Below are 21,629 nucleotides of genomic sequence, written 5' to 3'. Positions count from 1 at the left end.
GAAGATTAACTTGGCGTCCTTGAAAGGGAGTGAGTGGGAGGGCAGAGGGCCTGGCCCAGCTGTCAGCCAGGGGTGGGGAGAGTTAGAGCAGGCTTTCCTGGGCCCGCCCCCCCGGCACCTCATCCTTCCACCTACCTTCCTGGGCCTTGACTTGTGCTGTCTCAGCAAACGGTTTTGGTTCTGCCCCTGCTGTGGCGCACTCTGTGGGGGTCAGACAACAGCCCCAGACCCCATCCCTAGGCAGAGACTGCCTGTGGGGCCGCCCTGGGTGCTGCATTCTATCAAGGTAAGTCTGGCAGCCCCAAGGTTAATCAGGTTCAAGTGCGTTTTTCAAACATATGTAAACTGTTAAGTGTAACAGCAAAGAGTAAACTATCGGGCAAGGAAACACCAGGTTTTCTATATTGCTTTTCTCCTCCTCCTCCTTCCAACTCTCATGCACATGCATCTATCCGTTTAGCTAGGCCGTTAGTGTGATAGGAGGAAACTGAGGAATAGGAAGTTTAGTTTTCTTCTCCTGGAAATCCAGCCTGCTACACTTTTTAAAAGATGAAGTGTGTGGTTGTAGCCCCAATAACTGTAGTTTACATTTATCCACCGCTCTAACCATGGAACTTGGTAACTCGTTAATCCTCACCAGCCCTGGAGTGACCTAATTTTCATCCCCTTTCTATAGAGAGGGAAAGCCTGCCTTGGGTGTGCGTTGGCCATTCACAGCAAGGTGTGGCAGCTGGGATTCATACCCAGGCTGTCTGACAGCAGACCCTAGCTCTAGCACGCTGCCCTTTGTGGCTCTTGCACTCTGTTCAAGACAGACCGAGGAGGTAAGCTTATACAGAAGTGCTGGAGACTTGGGGGAAGATACAGGAAGATGTTCCAGAAAGGAAAGGTACTCAGGCACTGGGCTGGGTTGCAGGGTTAGAGGAAGGTCATGTTTGTCAAGATTGAGATCTCCTTTTTCTTAATCTGTATCATGTAGAATGACCTACTTTTTACTTGGAAGTCTAAGAACCAGCTTACTTTAGAAACTCCCAAATTAAGCTGTATTTCTGTCTTACTGGGAGACGTGGGGAAGGTGGGAGACTAGACCAAATGCTCATGGGTTTTTAGGAGGGGTCTGTAACGTGGGCTTAACAGCAAGGGACAGTATGTGTCAGACTTGAAACATCTGCAGAAAAGCAGCAGAATGGCTCATTGTTACAAAATACCTTGCATCTTGCACAGAAAATGCTACCTTCTGTTACTGCTGTCGGTTTTATTTTCTCTGTGGAATCCCCAGTTCCTTTGAGGCCCCAGGACAGGCAGACTGGAGAGCTTTGCTGTGGCCTGTAAGTGAGGCCCTGGAGCTCTGGGTTGACAGCTTAGCAGGCTTCAGACTCTGCCGCTCATCTCCTGAAAAGGTGAGGTGCAGGCCGGTGGATTCTGGGCCCCCAGGCGAATTGGAGGAACTCGTGGTGCAGTCGGGATGCAGGAAACTCTTAGCATTTCCTCTCCAATTGGAGTTGATTGGGTTAAAGCTTTCCAGAATGGTGTAAAACAGTTCTGAACTCCGTGAACTGCTGAGGGAGGCCCGATGAATTGAAAGAAATACAACAAACAGATTGCTCGTCATGTTGTTGGCCTTGTAGCAAATATCTGTTTTCTCCTTGGGATTACGTGAGCATTTGCTTTCCTTTGATTTCTGGTTGTTATTTTCAATATTTCTTTTGTTAACGGAGATGCTTCAAACAGCTCTGGAGAAGCCCCTGAGTCTTCGCAAGGTTTGTGTTTAGAGTTTGGCTCAGCCTCCACACGTCACCTGTTAGCTGTTAGGAGTCTAATTCTGCAAGCCATGACTTCATCTCCCTAAAGGAAGATAGACGGAATGCTTCAATACAACAGATAGGGTTCAGTTCAAGATGTGTGTGTGTAGGGGGGTGGGGCAGGGTGGGGAAAGACTAAGCCTTTGGTCTCTGGGTGAACTTGGAAAGTAGACCTGTCAGAGGTATTCACGTTCAGACAGCTGGTCTATAGCTGAAACGGCTGCCAAATAATGCCATTATTCACGGCTGTGGGAATTTTGTCAAGTGGCCTTAAAGAGATCACGTTCCATGAGGCTGGGGGCTGGGGGGCCCAGAGGTGTCTGCAGTGCTTGCTGCTCTGAGTAGAGAATAAGGTCTCATTACTGGTCTGGGCCACTACAAATGATGGATCCAGTGCCTCACTACTTGCCAGAGACTGGCCCTGGCCAGGAGTGGGAGCCAGAGATGCTTGGGTGTTTTGTGAGTTAGATCTTAAAACAAACAAAAAGATCTCAAAACAAAAAAAATAGCTCAGAAGCCGGCCAGTGTTACTTGTCATTCAACATGTCCCCTTTACCCTTTACAGCATTTATCACTGGGAACCTTACCACACTTAGAGTCCTTTCCAAGGCTGACCCCAAACCAGTTGACCCTTTGGGCCCAAACCAGTTCATTGTTGGTCATTGGTAACAAAATTTTTCCCATCACTGGCCAGGAAGACATGGCTTGAGGGGGTGGAGAACCTGGTAAGGGGTCTGTTTTTTCTCTTCCTAACTGCTCTTGCCCAGTTTCCTCCTGTGGTTTCTTGCAGATTCCATTTGTATTGGTTACCGCCCACAGGGTTGTAGCTCCTAAAAGCAGCCTCCAAAGGAGGATCCAACCATGAAGCTCTGGACACCATAGAGAAAAGGACTTGTGTCTGTAGATCTGGTGCTTTCTGGATTGTCTTTCCCAGAATCCTTTTCTCTTAATGTAGGCAGGGGAAAAAAATTTTTTAGAGATGGACAAAACCTTCCAAAATACAAGATGAATCAAGTGTAGGAAACCATTTCTTGCAGGAAGGCATGGTTTCCATTCAGGTTAAGACAGAGCTGAAGCTGGCCCGGGACTACCCCTCTCCCTTGTTTGTGGGGGCATGAGCCCTTCCCACTGTGTATGTGGTGGGGTCGTGGCAGGAACCTACATAACAGCTCTGAGCCTAAGGCTTCCATGACCCTGCCCTTGCTGTCATTTGCAAAGACGGGATCAATTACTAGGAAGGAAACTGAACGAGGAAGTCTCCTTTGGTGGCATGTGCCCTGCCCCAGTTCCCCAGCAGCCAGCACCCACTCCCTCTGCAGAGCAGATGGGGACTGTTGCATAGGGCCGAGCAGCTGGCATTGCAGCCCTCTCCTCTCCGCCTGTGTCGGGCAGCCGTCTCCTGGCCAGGAAAGCCCCTTGTGATTGCTATTTCTGAAACTGGCCTGAGGACTACAGGGGGGGCATTTATGGAGACTTGGCCAGGGCTGAGTTCGTGCTCTGGGCTCCCGCCTTTGTTAGCTGTCAGATTCGGCCTCCGTCTTTCTTGGCTGCTGTGAACTGCCCCGGCTCTCTGCCTGCTGCGGTGCACGGCACGGTCGGGCGTGGAACAGGCTTCTCATAAAAGGTGTGTCTCAGAGGTGCTCTGTCTTGTGTGTCCCTTGACAAAGGAGTTGCTATGGTAACTACCCTCTGGAAAACATGCAGGAGTCAACTGCAAGTACGGCTCTTGCTCAACTAGCTGGAGTGTGAATATGTGCCCCTCTTTGTTCTCCCCACCTGCCACACCTCCTCTCCCTCCCCACAGGCTGAGCTGAGGGCCTGCCCTTTGGCAGTAGAGGGCTAGAGGGCAGGAGGGCCAGTCCTCTTGGCACTCGCAGATTGAATGCTGGATGGGGTTTGCAGCCAGAAAAGAGTTGGGGATTTTCCTGCTCCTTGGTGAAGGAGGCAGAGGAGTGACAGCCTGGCTCTTTCCAAGGAGCTACACTGCTCCTCATCCCACTCAACACACCTATCCCTCAGTGTCGCTTCCACGTGGATCCGTGCTGACTTAGCAGTAAGTGAGTGCAGGCCTTGCGATGGATGGCCCAAGTGTGGAAGCTCAGGCCATTAGAACCTTTAGCCACAAAGCAAGAGTGCAGCGGGCGGGGGCACAAACGCTGCTGGAAGCGAGGGGGAAATTCCTAGAGAATTCATCTCCAGATTGCTGTGCCACGGGTGCTACTCACAGTCCTTCCTGTACTTTAAATGCTTGTACATGCTGCCTGTCTCCTACCCAAATTAGCGGCTCAAACCCACCTTCTGAGTCTTTGCATCTGTCATCACCATCTTCACTGCACACAGGAAATGTTAAAGCAGCGCTGCCTAACCTAAGACCACAGCCCTTGCCCACAGTGGCCATGGTGCCTTCTCATGGGAGAGAGAGCCTTCCACTTAAACTCTGGGGGCAGGAAGAGGAAACTGGCCACGTCCACGTGCCTGAGAAGCCATCCTTTCAATCCATTATGCCGGAGGACTTCCGGCTCTGTTGTGGGTCTCTACTGGAGGCCAGTAAAGCATTCTTAGCACCTTATTGGGAAAAGGTTGTAATCCAACAGCCTCCTTGTGTGCATTCTGGCTCTGCAGATATGGATGGCCCCGTGTTTCCCTGTGGTGTCAGAAAGTGGGGGGGGGGGAGGGGGGGAGGGGTGGCAAGGAGCTGAGGGGATGGCTGAGGCCAGGAAGAATGCCAGATGGCCTTCAGTTCTGTGGTGCCACCTGCTCCTCTCTGGCCTTCTTGCCACTTGGTCTCCGGCCAGAGATGGCCACAGTTCACTGTCTTCCCTCTGCCCTCACTCCTAGAGCCTGTGCTCACACCAGGTGAGGCTCCCACTTCAGCTCCTCACCAGCCATGGGCAGGACAGTAGTGTTACAGGTGTGCTGCCTCCTCGGTGAACACAGCAGGAAGAAGCCTGAGGTGGGCTCATTTCTGCATTCATGGCCTCTGGGGCCTGAGGCCACTGAGGCATCCCAAGCTCCCTCTTCTCTTCTGCATTGGCCAAGATAGGCCCATCTGTGCTAGGCATAGGGACACTCCACCATGATCACTTACAGGGAGGCTTCAGTGAAATGGCTGGAGGGGCTGTCTCTCCCTGCACCTGCACTCGGGGCGCTGGGAAACAGTCCTGCTGAGACTAACGAGTCAGGGTGGGAAGTGGGCTGGTTCTCCTCCTGTCCTGGGCCCTCCCCGGGCCTCACTCTGGTGACTCTCAACTGTGAAATTCAACATGAGGGACACTGGCCTGGGAGCATCAGGTGGCCAGGGGCCTTGTGGTGCCTCCAGTGTTCGTGTGTGCTCACTGACGGGATTATGGAGTAAATGAAGTCCTGCCTTGGGTTCAGAGTGGAAACCTGTCCCAGGTGTGACTGGTTTTTCACTTCTACCAATATGAGAGTTTGTGTGAGTAGCCAAGCAATTTTTCAGCATTCTACACACACCATAGTTACTGCATTCGATTCAGCACTTGGCACTTGTGGATACGTACCATGGAATATTGTAAACTTTAAAGACAGGACTTTCATGTAGCTAGAAGGTTTGCCCTACTTACTTTGTAATGAGTCTCAGTTTTGCCTTTGCTGGAGACATCCAGTGTTGACACCGTGACCTGGAATACTAGGAAATCTTTAGTACCAGGAACAGGTCAGGCTTGAGCCGGGCCCAGAGGACCACGGCATGGGCAGAATTGCAGACATGGGGAGGGAAGTAAGATACATTTTGAGATAGTCTGGGTTAAGGAAATGAGGACACAGTGATGATGTTGACAGCCAGAGCATTGTGCTGCCAGGGAGAAAAACCCTCTTGCCAAAGGGCACTTGCTGTCCCCCGGGTTGGGTGCTGTGGCAGAGCTGTCACCCTGTCCAGTGAGAGCCTGCCCCGAAGGACTGGTCAGGGGACTTTGACTAACCACCAACCAGGGACCGAACTTCTAGCTTTCCAGCGGGTAACATTTTTTTTTTCAGTGTCAAGCGTACAGAATGCTGAAGGAGGGACGCTTGTGTCACACACCTAGATTTAACAGCACGTAGCGTATCCCCACGTTAGTTTTACTCCATGGCGTCTGTCAGAATTGTTTGAGAGACTAAATTGCAGACATCAAGATAGTTCACTCCCAAGTACTTGGGCAGGTATCTCCTACGAACAGTGTTCTCTACAGGGTACTGATGCTATGGCCACACCCCAGAAAATTAATAATCCTTTAGTATCTAATATCCAGTTGACATTCAGATCTCATTTTTTCTCTAGAATGACTATTACAACTTTTTTTTTCCTTGGCTTTGAGTGTGAATGTGCAGTGTTGGACATTGCTTCGGTCAACAGATTTGCTCAGCTACCTCCCCCCACCATCCCGTGGACACATGCATGAGCCGTTGCTTATGGTGCTCGGTTGCCTCTCAGGGCCACACTCTGGCTCTGCAGGGTCGGTCCTGGTGACGTGTGGAGTGCCGACTGCGGGCAATCCATTCTGGGAAACAGGTTCACATGTCAGCTCCACCATTTATCACCAAGAGACCCTCAGCTCCTCCCTTCTCTCTAAGCCTCCGTGTTCGCATCTCCAAAACAAAGGAGATGGACTGGGGGCCTCCTGGCTCCGTTCGGTACCTCTGTGGCTTCGCTCAAAGTGTGGCCAGGCAGGACCCCTGCAGCTTCATACCTCAGGGCAGCTGTTTGATGAGGCTGCTGCCTGTGCCCATTCACAGCACCATGAACTGTGGGGGGGATCAGGAGGATGCCCGGGACCCCCTGATGCTCTAACATGACCAGCTGCTCTACCCCTCTGCTCCCCACAGCTGAGATTCTGGAGCTGGCTGGCAACGCAGCAAGAGACAACAAGAAGGGGCGGGTTACCCCCCGGCACATCCTGCTGGCCGTGGCCAACGACGAAGAGCTAAATCAGGTATGGGGCTCTCCTCCACGTCCCGCACACCAGATGCTTGTGCAGGCAGTCACAGTGGCCGAGAGATGGAGGGAGGTTGGTGTTTGGCTGGCTCTCAGAGGTTTGGGCTGCATTTTGGACCGTTAGCAGCTTCTCCGCCCCCATGGCAGTTCTTCCTCCAGGCTTTATTTGGGAGCAGTAGGGAATGAAACAAGGTATTTGGCTCTCCCTGGAGGAAAGATAGTGAAATTTCACCAGAGTGAGGGACCCTGAGGACTTATTCCCTGTATAGTGAGCCTGGGTCTCATCAGCATCCTTGTAGATCCCGTGGATGAAGGAGCTCTTCATCCCAACCCAAAGTAAGAATGTGAATGGGCAGGGCCGGCTTCTTGAAGGTCAGAGACAGGGTAGGCTGGCTCACCATCTGCTACTTTGATTTTCCTGCAAGCTGCTAAAAGGAGTCACCATAGCCAGTGGGGGAGTGTTACCAAACATCCATCCGGAGTTGCTAGCAAAGAAACGAGGATCCAAAGGGAAGTTGGAAGCCATCATCACACCACCCCCAGCCAAAAAGGCCAAGTCTCCATCCCAGAAGAAGCCCGTGTCTAAGAAAGCAGGAGGCAAGAAAGGGGCTCGGAAATCCAAGGTATGTGATTTGGCAGGAGTGGGCAGGTTGGGGCAGGTGCAAGCAGGTGAGGTCATGAGTGGCTCCTTTGTGCTGAGACTTATCCGAGGACTAAGGAGGAACATATGGGAGCTGCTTGCGGAGAGGCTAGTTCAGGTCAGGTGGGCAGAATTGGGGGACCGGATCCCGGTAGGCAAGGGGGTGTGAGGAGGGTCTGAGGAAGATAGCCCCAGGCTGGAAGAGCCCATTCCTGGCCTGCCAGGGAGATGCTTCCACCTCTGGGAAGGGACCTGCATGTGCAGGAGCTTTCCTGTGCTAGGGGTGGCTGCCATGGGGTCCTACCCACAGGTACTGGCTGCCTCTCGGAACTGTCACTGTGTTACTGTGCCTGCGTGTCCTCCACTGTGCATCTTCCAGTAGGATGGTTGCCTTGTTAAGGAGAAAAATAGATGTGTTATTCAGGTGCCCCTACCAGACCCAGCCTACACCGAGCAGGTCCTAGGTGCTGGTCTTTTTGTGGTGAGTGAAGCCCTCTCATTAGTGTGACGTAATGTTTTCTTGGGTGGGGCAGGCCAGCTGATCCCCATGTTTGCTCCTCACTGCATGGAGCACAGCAGCCCACCCTCGGGAGGTCTGGGCCTGCAGGTGGTTGCTCTTACCTGTCTGAGTATCAGCAGGATCAAGGGCAGGCGCAACTGGAAGCAACTGGAACACGTGCTCCATGTTCCTCCCTCACCCGTCCCTACCTTTGAGCTGTTGTCAGAACCTCCGGGGCCAACAAACGAGGGACAGTGCAGTGAAAGCTCATCATCAGTAAAATGGAATGTAAGCTGCCCTGCCCTGGGCCCCCCCCTCAGGTGTGATCCTTCTGGTCTCCAGCCAGACGAGGAGGAATTCACCCCTGGCAGAAGGCGACCTGGCTGTTTTGTGAGACCCTCAGTAGTAGCTGGTGGAAATGCCTTGTGGGTCAGATGCAGTGTCAGCACGTTCTTCCGAGCAAAACCCAAGCCTCTTACCTGATGAGGTTGTGAGGACACCTTCCCAGGACAGGCTGCAGCAGCACTGACCCGGGGCTAGGCTCGGGGCCACACTCCCGGCACTCCTGAGCCAGTCCACAGAGCAGGCCCCAGGCTCCCACGTTTGTGTCTATGCTGTTCGCTGGCCTTTGGTGGTTGAAGTTCTTGTACACCCTTCTGGGCGCAGACACATGATTCCCTGAAAACAAAATCTGAATTCCTCTTGCCACCAGGCCACCACCCTGCCCTACCCCACCCCACCTGACTGAGAATCACTCCCAGCTCTGTGAGAGAGAAACCTGTTCCTGAGGAGTGTCCTGTAGGTTCTTGCCAGGCGCTTGTGCTCCACCTAGTCCCGGGGGAGGCTCAGGACCAGGCGAGGATGTTGCAGAATGCTCTCTTACTCATGCTCACCAACTGTAAAATTAGCATATTGAACCGTTCTAGCATTTGCATTTGCTGGGAATAGTGGGGCAGGGAAGGCAGGGGAAAGGTGCATGGGCAAGCCTTTCTAAATGTTTGAGGATCAAGATGCCAGGTCCATCATCTCTTGAACATGGGCCTCAGGGAGCTGGTGCCCTTAATGCTTGGCTGAGCCTTCTTCTGGCTGTGGCCCTAGCCATGGCCCTTGTTAATGCAGGCCCACTGCTGGTTGGCGTCTGAGCAGCCTCTCTGATTCTGTGTCTCGGGCAACCCTGGGCTGAACCCCGCTCCCGTCACCCCACTACTTCCCCTATTAGTTCCTGCCTGATGACTTTCTGCCTTCCCACTTAAGCGAACACTAAGAATGCTGTGTCTTTCTTTTTGGACTTCAAATGAAGGGTGTGTGTGTGTGTGTGTGTGTTCAGCTCCTAGTAGCTATATTTGGAACTCAGTGTTTCTAATAACCATATGCCAATAATCACTCGAACATTCAGCTTTTCCCTTGATTACAAAAGCAGGAAGTCTGTTATGGTGGTCTGTTTTTCTTCCACACAATAAAACACATTGTCTGCTTACTGTACCAGTATTTGGCTAACATTAAACCCTGGGGGAAGCTGAAATTGGAACCGTGAACAGCTAATTTTCAAAACATTTGTTTAATGTAAATTGTGGTGTCAGCTCCCAGAAACAGCAGAAAACCTGCATCTCCAGGTTTAAGTGGAATGTTCTGAAAATAACCTTTCCAGAGACATGCAGAGAAAGCCTTCCTAACATGCTAAAGCACTTGGAGTAAAAGGGAGTTGGTATTTTTCAAGTGTCAACACGTGAATTCCAAATCATAATTTTCCCCCCAGTTCTATGTAATTGGAAGGTTTTGAGAGTCTCCAGTTGTGACAGCTGAGTCAGCTATTGTGGAAGCGGTTGGAGAAAGGTGCCAAAACCCACCGCAGCCAGGAGTCCGGGGCCCTGGTGGTGCCTTAGGGCTCCTCCTTCCTACTTGGGTGGCCTCAGCCAAGTCTGTGCCTCAGTTTACCCCCTCCCATGAAAGGAAGGGGTGCAATCCAGCCTTATGCTTCAATGACTGTGCCTATTTGCATCATGTTTCTGACGAGGTAATAGGTGTCAGAGTTGGGATGGCATGAAAGAGAGTGCTGTAAGAAGTCCCCCTCTCGCCACGGCCCCTCACTCCTCCCCAGAGCAGTCTCTGCAGTGAATTTTTATGGGCCTTTCAGAAAGTCTACGCATGGAAAAGCGTATAGGCCCATACAGTCCTCCTCGTCATACCTGCCTTTGGATATAAATAAGTCCTGTTACCCAATGCTTTCACAGGGTGGGGCAGTGCTTAAGGGCGCCTGCTCACTGGCTTTGTGGAGAAGGATGGGAAGGGTGTGCAGCACACGGGTTGGGTGCTGCTGTTACTGACTTGTTCTACAGCTCTGACTATACGGCTGGTTCTTTCTATTTCATGATGTGGTGCAAGTGGACTCTACAGTGTGCAGTACCGTGTTAACCACGTCTCTGTGGATGAGCTTACAGCTGTCCCGAGCGTTCCGACAGACAGTGCTACAGTGACCATGATGGTTGATGGGTGTGTGTGCCCACGCACCCGTAGGATAAAGTCCCCAGTGTGAACTTGCTGAAGCAGACTGTTTTCCAATGGCTCTTGGTCACATCGAGAACATTTTGTGCCATTAAGAAATTCCAAAATCTGCCTTGTTCTTTTAACATTCAGTGCCAAAGTTGTCGAAAGAAGATGCGTTCATTCGATCAGTATTCACCCAGCCTGCACGTGCCCATTATTACTCTTGGGAGTGAGGGCACAGCAGTGAACAAAGGCCCTTGCCCTCCCCTGGTGCTCGGTGAGCTCTGCTCTGGTCTAGCAAGGAGAGGCAGAGTCATTCCAGAAGGGCTGTGGGTACATGCGGGTGCGGTGACAAAAATACAGCAGAGTGACAGCACGAGCGGTGTTACTTCACACAGGTGAGGCTTCTTTGGTAAGGTGACCCTTGAACAGAGACCTGAGAGGGTAAGGTGTCTGGGCCCTGAGGTGACTGGTAGGAGAGGTGACTGGCAGACGACCAGCAAGTAAGTCCGCCTGTCCCCCTCCCAGGGAGAACTCAACAGGACTTGGCATGTGAGGTTCCAACATTTCCATAACATGCACATCTTTGGCAGTTGGAGAAGCCTAGGAATCCTTCCCAAGATAAGGTTTTCAAGGGCATAAATTGCTGAAGATTCAAAGGAAACCGTTTATGCTTAAAGCTTCCAGGTTAACACCCCTTGTCAGAATGTTTACCGAGAGCCATAGGATAGTCTTTACGAGATCTCCAAGAAGATAGATAGTTGTTGCCAAAAATCTGTATAAAAAAATGCTCTCATCTAGGATTTTTCTTATTTTTTCCTTAAGTTTTTATTCAAATTCCAGTTAGTTAACCTACAGCGTCATATTAGTTTCAGCTGCACAATACAGTGATTCAGTCTCACGTAGGATTATTTAAACCTAAATCCACACTACCACCCTAACTGAACTCCACCCCCGTGTGGAAATCACCCTCTGGATCATGAAGATAGGCTTGCTCCTCGCTGCCTGGCAGAAAGCCCAAGGTGATTTTGGGAGAGCACCTGTTTCTTTTTTTGAGAAATAAATATTGAAACTGAAAATTGAGTGGTGAATGTTCGGGTTAGGGATGCCAAAGAAAGAGATTGGTTCTTTCGAGAAGCCGCCATCCTTGCAATTAAGAGGCCAATTTTGCTGGCCTTTTAATGAGCTTTCTAGCAGGTCAGACATCAGGGTGAAAGAGAGTGTGCACAGGGAATCCTGGATTGAGGATTTCACATAAGGCATTTTGGACCTCAGTCCTATGTGTTCTTAAAAAGGCCACTGACTCTGACTGATGAGGATTTGTGCCGTTCAGAACAAAACAGGGTGCAGGTACAATACATGGGGGCTTTGAGATTTGTAGAACAATACAAACTTCTCCAAAATCAACATTTCAGAGATTGACAAAGAGTATTGCTTGCTAGCGTTTCCGCTTCGGGCCAGGATCTGAAAAGAATCTACCACTATCACCATTTCTTAAAAGAAAATGGCATTTTAATCCGAGAGGCTGGGAAGGGAAATAGTCCCTGACTACAGGCTTTATGTAAAAGTTCATGAAACAATTACTAATGATTTGAATGTAGTGATATCTCACGAGGGGCACCTGAGTGCGACTACCCTGTATTGGGTTGGGAACCTTGCGCGGAAGAGACAGCCATTTGCCAGGTATAGAGGCTGGAGAGAGCCGGGGAGGAAAGGCCCGTCCTGTACAGACAGGGTTTGGCAGCCTTCTCTCAAGGCCAGTGGCTTATCAGGAGTTCTCTCACCTTAGACTCCTTTTCCCCACAAGGAATTGAAGGCAGAGGGAAGTCCAGCAGTTTTCTCAAGGTTACATCACTAGTAGAACCAGAAATGAAATGCAGAATTTCAGAGCCCAAACATAGTGTCATTTGTATGACCTTTGACCGTGGACCACTTACTTTTCCTTGGCAAAAGCCCCTCTGTTCTGTTGGTGGAGGGCTGAACGCCTTCTGTTGTAGGTGAGTGGGGCAACAGCTTAAAAAGTTTTTTTAATACCACATTCTGGGCTCATCGTGAATATATTTGTGCCTTTGCAATATATACCCTGCTTACAATTTCCCCCTCTCGTTCTCTATTGCACTGTTTTCCAGTTTTATTGAGCTGTGCTTGGCGTGCAGCACTACACGTATTCAAGGTATACAGCATAAGGACCTCGCTTAAATACATCATGAAGTGATTATCACACTAAGTTTAGATGACCTCCCTTATCTCATAGAGATACAAAAAAAAGTGTTTTTCTTTATGATGAGAACCCTTAGGACTGACTGTCAACAACTTTCACATATGCCATACAGCAGTGTTAACTAGTTGTCCGGCCGCACCTTACATCCCCTGTACTTATCTCCTCACTGGAAGTCTGTACCTTTTGGGGGAGTATTTTAAAAAAGCAGTGTAGTTGCCCTACAATGTGAAATTAGTTTCGGGCCCTTAACACAGTGATGGGTCTTCTCTGTATGTTTTTACTGCTTTCACTGCACGTGTAGCTGTCATCTGTCCCTGTGCAGCATTGTTACGGTAGCGTTGATTTTATCCTCCGTGCTGGACCTTTTACCCGTGTGACTTCTTCCCTCCATAACTGGAAGCCTGCACCTACTACTGCCCTTCACCCATTTGCCCTTCCCATCCAACCCCCTCCCCTCTGGCAACCATGAGTTCTCTGTATTTATGATTCTGTTTCTGCTTTTTGTTTACTTATCTCTTTTGCTTTTTAGATTGCACAAGTAAGCGAAATCTTGGTATTTATCTTTCTCTGACTTATCTCACTTAGCATAATGCTCTCTAGGTCCGTCTGTATTGTTGCGAATGGCAAGATCTCATTCTTTGATATGACTAATATTCTTTTGTATGTGAATGTGTATTAAATGTGTTTGTGCCACTTCTTTATCCATTCATCTATTGATACTCACTTGGGCTGCTTCTCTCTACTCATTATTGCGAATAATACTGCAGTAAACATAGGGGTGCGTGTCTCTTGTCAAATTAGTGTTTTCGTTTTCTTTGGGTCAATAGCCAGTAGTGGAATTGTTGGATCACATGGCAACTGTATTTTCTTGTTTTGCATAGTGGCTGCACCATTCTGTAATCCCACCAGGGCTTCTTTTTTCTCCATATCTTCACCCACAGTTGTTATTTCTTGTCCTTTTGATTTTAGCTATTTTCATAGGTGTGAAGTGATACCTCATTGTGGTTTTGCTTTGTGTTTTCCCTGACGATTAATGATGTTGAGCATCTTTTTATGTATCTGTTAGCCATCTGTATGTCCTCTTTGGAAAAATGTCTATTCATGTTCTCAGCCTTTTTTTTTTTTTTTAATGTTTTAATTTCAGAGGGAAAGACAGAGCGTGAGTGGGGGAGGGGCAGAGAGAGAGGGAGACACAGAATCTGAAACAGGCTCCAGGCTCTGAGCCATCAGCACAGAGCCCGATATGGGGCTCGAACTCAGAAACCATGAGATCATGACCTGAGTTGAAATTGGATGCTTAACTGACTGAGCCACCCAGGTGCCTCTCTCTTCCTGTTTTTTATTGGATTATTATTTTGGTGTTGAGTTGTATAAGTTCTTTATATATTTTAGATATTAATACCTTATTAGGTATATCATGGCAAATATCATTTGCTATTTAGTAGTCTGCCTTTTCATTTTCTTATTTTTTTAATATTTATTTTTGAGAGAGAGAGACAGAGAGACAAAGCACGAGCAGGGGAGGGGCAGAGAGAGACAGAGAGAGACACAGAATCCGAAGCTGGCTCCAGCTCCAAGAAACTGTGAGATCATGACCTGAGCTGAAGTAGGATGCTTAACTGACTGAGCCACCCAGGAGCACCCCCCTCGCCACCACCGTTTTCATTTTCTTGAAGGTTTCCTTAGCTGTGCGGAAGCTTTTTAGTTTGATGTAGTCCCAATAGTTTATTTTTGCTTTTGTTTCCCTTGTGTGGGGAGACATATCTACATAAATGTTGCTAAGGTCAATATCAGAGAAATTACTGCCTATGTTTTCTTCTGTTTTTATGGCTTATTGTCTCACATTTGGGTCTTTAATCCCTTTTGAGCTTATTTTTGTGTGTGGTATGAGAAAGTGGTCCAGTATTTTTCTTCTGCATGTAGCTGTCCAGTTTCCCCCCACCCTTTGTTGAAGAGACTGTCTTTTCCCATTGTATATTCTTGCCTTTGTTGTAGATTAATTGACCATATAATCATGGGTTTATTTCTCGATTCTGTTCTGTTGATCTGTGTGTCTGTTTTTGTGTCAGTACCGTACTGTTTTGATTGCTACAGCTTTTGGAGTGTATCTTGAAATCTGTGACTGTGATATCTCCAGTTTTGTTCTTCTTTCTCAAGATTGCTTTGGCTGTTTGGGGTCTTTTGTGGTTCTATACAAATGTTGGTTTTACTTGTTCTACTTCTGTGGAAAATGTGTTAGGGATTGTGTTGAGTCTGTAGATTGCTTTGGGTAGTATGGACATATTAACAATATTATTCCATTCCGTGCTGGTGGAATATCTTTTCATTTGTTTGTGTTGTCTTCAATTTCTTGATAGTTTTCAGGGCACTGGTTTTTGACTGCCTGGGTTAAGTGTATTCCTAGGTATTTTATTCTTTTTTGTGCAATTGTAAATGGGATTGTTTTCTTAATTTCTCTTTCTGCTCTTTCATTTTTAGTGTATACACACCAATTACTGTGTATTAACTTTATATCCTGCAACTGTACTGAATTCATCGATTACTTCCAGTAGCTTTTTGATGGAGTCTTTAGGGTTTTCTATGTATGGTATCACTTCATCTGCATAGAGTGACCCTTTAACTTCTTTACCAATTTGCATCCCTTTTATTTTTGTTTTTCTTTTTTGATTGCTGGGGCTAGGACTTCCAGTACTATGTTGAATAAAAATGGTGAGAGTGGGCATCCTTGTCTTGTTCCTGATAGAGGAAAAGCTCTCACTTTTTCACCAGTGAGTGTATGATGTTTGCTGTTTTTCATATATGGCCTTTATTATGTTGAAGTATATTCCCTCTAAACCTACTTTATTGAGTTTTTATCATGAAGGGATGTTGAATTGTGTCACATGCTTTTTCTGTATCTGTTGAGATGATCATGTGATTTTTATCTTTTATTGTGTTGATGGTGGTACGTCATGTTGATTAATTTGCTAATACCGAACCATCCTGCATCCTTAGACTAAAAATCCCACTTGATTATGGTGAATGATCCTTTTAATGTATTCTTGCATTGAATGCAGTTTGCTAATACTTTGTTGAGGATTTTTCATCTGTGTTCATCAAGGGTATTGGATCTGGAGCCCTGGGACCCTGCTCTCATCCACCCATGCTACCAAGGTATAGGGGAAATGTAAACCATGGCACTCATCAGCCCCTCTGACGTGAAAAGAGTTCCAGCAGCTTTCCTGTCACTTGGTGGAGTTATAGTGCTGGATCTTTTATATACTAGCTGCTCTTTTTACAATATTTATTTATTTTTGAGAGAGAGAGAGAGAGAGAGAAAGAATGTGCACGAGCAGAAGAGGGCCACAGGATCTAGATCTTTTATATACTAGCCACTCTTTTTTTTAAGTTTATTTATTTATTTTGAGAGATTTTATCTATCAGGAACAAGACAAGGATGCCCACTCTCACCATTTTTATTCAACATAGTACTGGAAGTCCTAGCCCCAGCAATCAAAAAAGAAAAACAAAAATAAAAGGGATGCAAATTGGTAAAGAAGTTAAAGGGTCACTCTATGCAGATGAAGTGATACCATACATAGAAAACCCTAAAGACTCCATCAAAAAGCTACTAGAAGTAATCGATGAATTCAGTACAGTTGCAGGATATAAAGTTAATACACAGAGAGACAGAGAGAGAGAGAGAGAGAGAGAGAGAGAGAGAGAGAACGAACGAACCAGAGGGCGAGGGGCAGAGAGAGAAGAGAGAGACAATCCCAAGCAGACTCCACACTGTCAATGCATAGAGCCTGACGCAGGGCTCGGAGTCATGAGCCATGAGATCATGACTTGAGCCGAAGTCGGACTCTTAACCAACTGAGCCATCCAAGCACCCCTACTAGCTGCTGTTTTAAATCAAGGCTTTTTTTCCTGTGCCTAAGGCTAACAAATTTGCTCCCAGTCCCTCAGTATCTCCTTCCCTACTGCACTTCGCAGCAGCGGGTGGGGGGTTCCCTTCATCACTGTGTCTCTTTCCTTCTGTTATTTTCTGTGTGGTCTCTTTATCTTTGTTGTACGAAAGCTGTTCAGTCAGCCTTCAATTCTTCAGAAGGAATTGCTCTATCAGTAGCTGGAGGTTGGGTGTGTCTATGGCGGAGGTGAGGGTCAGGGTCTTCCCACGTCATACTTTTGGACTGGAACTCTAGTTGAAAGTTTGAGCCTTTTGACCACTGACATCCAGTTCTCCCACAAATATATAACTATAAATAAAAAATTAGGTACAGACACTTAGGTGGAATCTGAGCGAGGTAAGGGACCTTTTTAATCTCCATAGTACAGACTTAGATTCCACCTACACCTGCCTAAAGAACCCAGAAAACCGCCAGAGGATTAGCAGAAGGGAGTCTCCGGAGTCAAGAGCAGACTAGAGGCCCACGGAAGAGGGTAGGAAGGGCGGCGAGGTGGTGCGCGCTCCACGGGCTGGCGGGAGGGAGCCGGGGCGGAGGGGCGGCTCGCCGGCCAAGCAGAGCCCCCGAGTCTGGCTGGCAAAAGCAGAGGGGCCGGACAGACTGTGTTCCGACAGCAAGCGCGACTTAGCGTCTGGGAGGTCATAAGTTAACAGCTCTGCTCGGAAAGCGGGAAGGCTGGAGGACAAAGGGAGGGAGAGCTGCTGAGCCCCCGGACGGCAGAGCTCAGCTTGGCGGGGAACAAAGGCGCCAGCGCCATCTCCCCCGCCCATCCCCCAGCCAAAATCCCAAAGGGAACCAGTTCCTGCCAGGGAACTTGCTCGCTCCGCGCAAACACCCAACTCTGTGCTTCTGCGGAGCCAAACCTCCGGCAGCGGATCTGACTCCCTCCCGCTGCCACAGGGCTCCTCCTGAAGTGGATCACCTAAGGAGAAGCGAGCTAAGCCTGCCCCTCCACCCCCTGTGCACCTTGCCTACCCACCCCAGCTAATACGCCAGATCCCCAGCAACACAAGCCTGGCAGTGTGCAAGTAGCCCAGACGGGCCACGCCACCCCACAGTGAATCCCGCCCCTAGGAGAGGGGAAGAGAAGGCACACACCAGTCTGACTGTGGCCCCAGCGGTGGGCTGGGGGCAGACATCGGGTCGGACTGCGGCCCCGCCCACTAACTCCAGTTATACACCACAGCACAGGGGAAGTGCCCTGCAGGTCCTCACCACGCAAGGGACTCTCCAAAATGACCAAACGGAAGAATTCCCCTCAGAAGAATCTCCAGGAAATAACAACAGCTAATGAACTGATCAAAAAGGATTTAAATAATATAACAGAAAGTGAATTTAGAATAATAGTCATAAAATTAATCGCTGGGCTTGAAAACAGTATACAGGACAGCAGAGAATCTCTTGCCACAAAGATCGAGGGACTAAGGAACAGTCACGAGGAGTTGAAAAACGCTTTAAACGAAATGCAAAACAAAATGGAATCCACGATGGCTCGGCTTGAAGAGGCAGAGGAGAGAATAGGTGAACTAGAAGATAAAGTTATGGAGAAAGAGGAAGCTGAAAGAAAGAGAGATAAAAAAATCCAGGAGTATGAGGGGAAAATTAGAGAACTAAGTGATACACTAAAAAAAAATAATATACGCATAATTGGTATCCCAGAGGAGGAAGAGAGAGGGAAAGGTGCTGAAGGGGTACTTGAACAAATTATAGCTGAGAACTTCCCTGAACTGGGGAAGGAAAAAGGCATTGAAATCCAAGAGGCACAGAGAACTCCCTTCAGACGTAACTTGAATCGATCTTCTGCACGACATATCATAGTGAAACTGGCAAAATACAAGGATAAAGAGAAAATTCTGAAAGCAGCAAGGGATAAACGTGCCCTCACTTATAAAGGGAGACCTATAAGACTCGTGACTGATCTCTCCTTTGAAACTTGGCAGGCCAGAAAGGCTTGGCACGATATCTACAGTGTGCTAAACAGAAAAAATATGCAGCCGAGAATCCTTTATCCAGCAAGTCTGTCATTTAGAATAGAAGGAGAGATAAAGGTCTTCCCAAACAAACAAAAACTGAAGGAATTTGTCACCACGAAACCAGCCCTACAAGAGATCCTAAGGGGGATCCTGTGAGACAAAGTACCAGAGACATCACTACAAGCATAAAACATACAGACATCACAATGACTCTAAACCCGTATCTTTCTATAATAACACTGAATGTAAATGGATTAAATGCACCAACTAAAAGACATAGGGTATCAGAATGGATAAAAAAACAAGACCCATCTATTTGCTGTCTACAAGAGACTCATTTTAGATCTGAGGACACCTTTAGATTGAGAGTGAGGGGATGGAGAACTATTTATCATGCTCCTGGAAGCCAAAAGAAAGCTGGAGTAGCCATACTTATATCAGACAAACTAGACTTTAAATTAAAGGCTGTAACAAGAGATGAAGAAGGGCATTATATAATAATCACAGGGTCTATCCACCAGGAAGAGCTAACTATTATAAATGTCTATGCGCCAAATACCCGAGCCCCCAGATATATAAAACAATTACTCATAAACATAAGCAACCTTATTGATAAGAATGTGGTCATTGCAGGGGACTTTAACACCCCACTTACAGAAATGGATAGATCATCTAGACACACGGTCAATAAAGAAACAAGGGCCCTGAATGATACATTGGATCGATGGACTTGACAGATATATTTAGAACTCTGCATCCCAAAGCAACAGAATATACTTTCTTCTCGAGTGCACATGGAACATTCTCCAAGATAGATCATATACTGGGTCACAAAACAGCCCTTCATAAGTTTACAAGAATTGAAATTATACCATGCATACTTTCAGACCACAATGCTATGAAGCTTGAAATCAACCACAGGAAAAAGTCTGGAAAACCTCCAAAAGCATGGAGGTTAAAGAACACCCTACTAACGAATGAGTGGGTCAACCAGGCAATTAGAGAAGAAATTAAAATATACATGGAAACAAATGAAAATGAAAATACAACAATCCAAACGCTTTGGGATGCAGCGAAGGCAGTCCTGAGAGGAAAATACATTGCAATCCAGGCCTATCTCAAGAAACAAGAAAAATCCCAAATACAAAATCTAACAGCACACCTAAAGGAAATAGAAGCAGAACAGCAAAGGCAGCCTAAACCCAGCAGAAGAAGAGAAATAATAAAGATCAGAGCAGAAATAAACAATATAGAATCTAAAAAAACTGTAGAGCAGATCAACGAAACCAAGAGTTGGTTTTTTGAAAAAATAAACAAAATTGACAAACCTCTAGCCAGGCTTCTCAAAAAGAAAAGGGAGATGACCCAAATAGATAAAATCATGAATGAAAATGGAATGATTACAACCAATCCCTCAGAGATACAAACAATTATCAGGGAATACTATGAAAAATTATATGCCAGCAAATTGGACAACCTGGAAGAAATGGACAAATTTCTAAACACCCACACTCTTCCAAAACTCAATCAGGAGGAAATAGAAAGCTTGAACAGACCCATAACCAGCGAAGAAATTGAATCGGTTATCAAAAATCTCCCAACAAATAAGAGTCCAGGACCAGATGGCTTCCCAGGGGAGTTCTACCAGACATTTAAAGCAGAGATAATACCTATCCTTCTCAAGCTATTCCAAGAAATAGAAAGGGAAGGAAAACTTCCAGACTCATTCTATGAAGCCAGTATTACTTTGATTCCTAAACCAGACAGAGACCCAGTAAAAAAAGAGAACTACAGGCCAATATCCCTGATGAATATGGATGCAAAAATTCTTAATAAGATACTAGCAAATCGAATTCAACGGCATATAAAAAGAATTATTCACCATGATCAAGTGGGATTCATTCCTGGGATGCAGGGCTGGTTCAACATTCGCAAATCGATCAACGTGATACATCACATTAACAAAAAAAAAGAGAAGAACCATATGATCCTGTCAATCGATGCAGAAAAGGCCTTTGACAAAATCCAGCACCCTTTCTTAATAAAAACCCTTGAGAAAGTCGGGATAGAAGGAACATACTTAAAGATCATAAAGGCCATTTATGAAAAGCCCACAGCTAACATCATCCTCAACGGGGAAAAACTGAGAGCTTTTTCCCTGAGATCAGGAACACGACAGGGATGCCCACTGTCACCGCTGTTGTTTAATATAGTGCTGGAAGTTCTAGCATCAGCAATCAGACAACAAAAGGAAATCAAAGGCATCAAAATTGGCAAAGACGAAGTCAAGCTTTCGCTTTTTGCAGATGACATGATATTATACATGGAAAATCCGATAGACTCCACCAAAAGTCTGCTAGAACTGATACATGAATTCAGCAAAGTTGCAGGATACAAAATCAATGTGCAGAAATCAGTTGCATTCTTATACACTAACAATGAAGCAACAGAAAGACAAATGAAGAAACTGATCCCATTCACAATTGCACCAAGAAGCATAAAATACCTAGGAATAAATCTAACCAAAGATGTAAAAGATCTGTATGCTGAAAACTATAGAAAGCTTATGCAGGTAATTGAAGAAGATATAAAGAAATGGAAAGACATTCCCTGCTCATGGATTGGAAGAATAAATATTGTCAAAGTGTCAATACTACCCAAAGCTATCTACACATTCAATGCAATCCCAATCAAAATTGCACCAGCATTCTTCTCGAAACTAGAACAAGCAATCCTAAAATTCATATGGAACCACAAAAGGCCCCGAATAGCCAAAGTAATTTTGAAGAAGAAGACCAAAGCAGGAGGCATCACAATCCCAGACTTTAGCCTCTACTACAAAGCTGTCATCATCAAGTCAGCATGGTATTGGCATAAAAACAGACACATAGACCAATGGAATAGAATAGAAACCCCAGAACTAGACCCACAAACGTATGGCCAACTCATCTTTGACAAAGCAGGAAAGAACATCCAATGGAAAAAAGACAGTCTCTTTAACAAATGGTGCTGGGAGAACTGGACAGCAACATGCAGAAGGTTGAAACTAGACCACTTTCTCACACCATTCACAAAAATAAACTCAAAATGGATAAAGGACCTGAATGTGAGACAGGAAACCATCAAAACC

General features: G+C 46.9%; 1 protein-coding gene across 4 annotated transcripts in view; it reads left to right on the top strand.

Annotated features, from left to right (window-relative positions):
- The window catches only part of LOC125935504 (core histone macro-H2A.1), an 89,490-nt gene that overhangs the window by 25,321 nt on the left and 42,540 nt on the right, over positions 1 to 21,629 (top strand). For all 4 annotated transcript variants that reach the window (XM_049649209.1, XM_049649207.1, XM_049649208.1 and 1 more), the window contains exons 3-4: positions 6,627 to 6,733; positions 7,161 to 7,358. In XM_049649209.1, coding sequence (XP_049505166.1) covers positions 6,627 to 6,733; positions 7,161 to 7,358 — 305 coding nt within the window. The remainder of the gene's footprint in view (positions 1 to 6,626; positions 6,734 to 7,160; positions 7,359 to 21,629) is intronic.

Source organism: Panthera uncia (assembly GCF_023721935.1).
Source record: "Panthera uncia isolate 11264 chromosome A1 unlocalized genomic scaffold, Puncia_PCG_1.0 HiC_scaffold_17, whole genome shotgun sequence".
Taxonomy (NCBI): Eukaryota; Metazoa; Chordata; class Mammalia; order Carnivora; family Felidae; genus Panthera; species Panthera uncia.
This window is presented reverse-complemented; position numbering and strand designations above follow the sequence as displayed.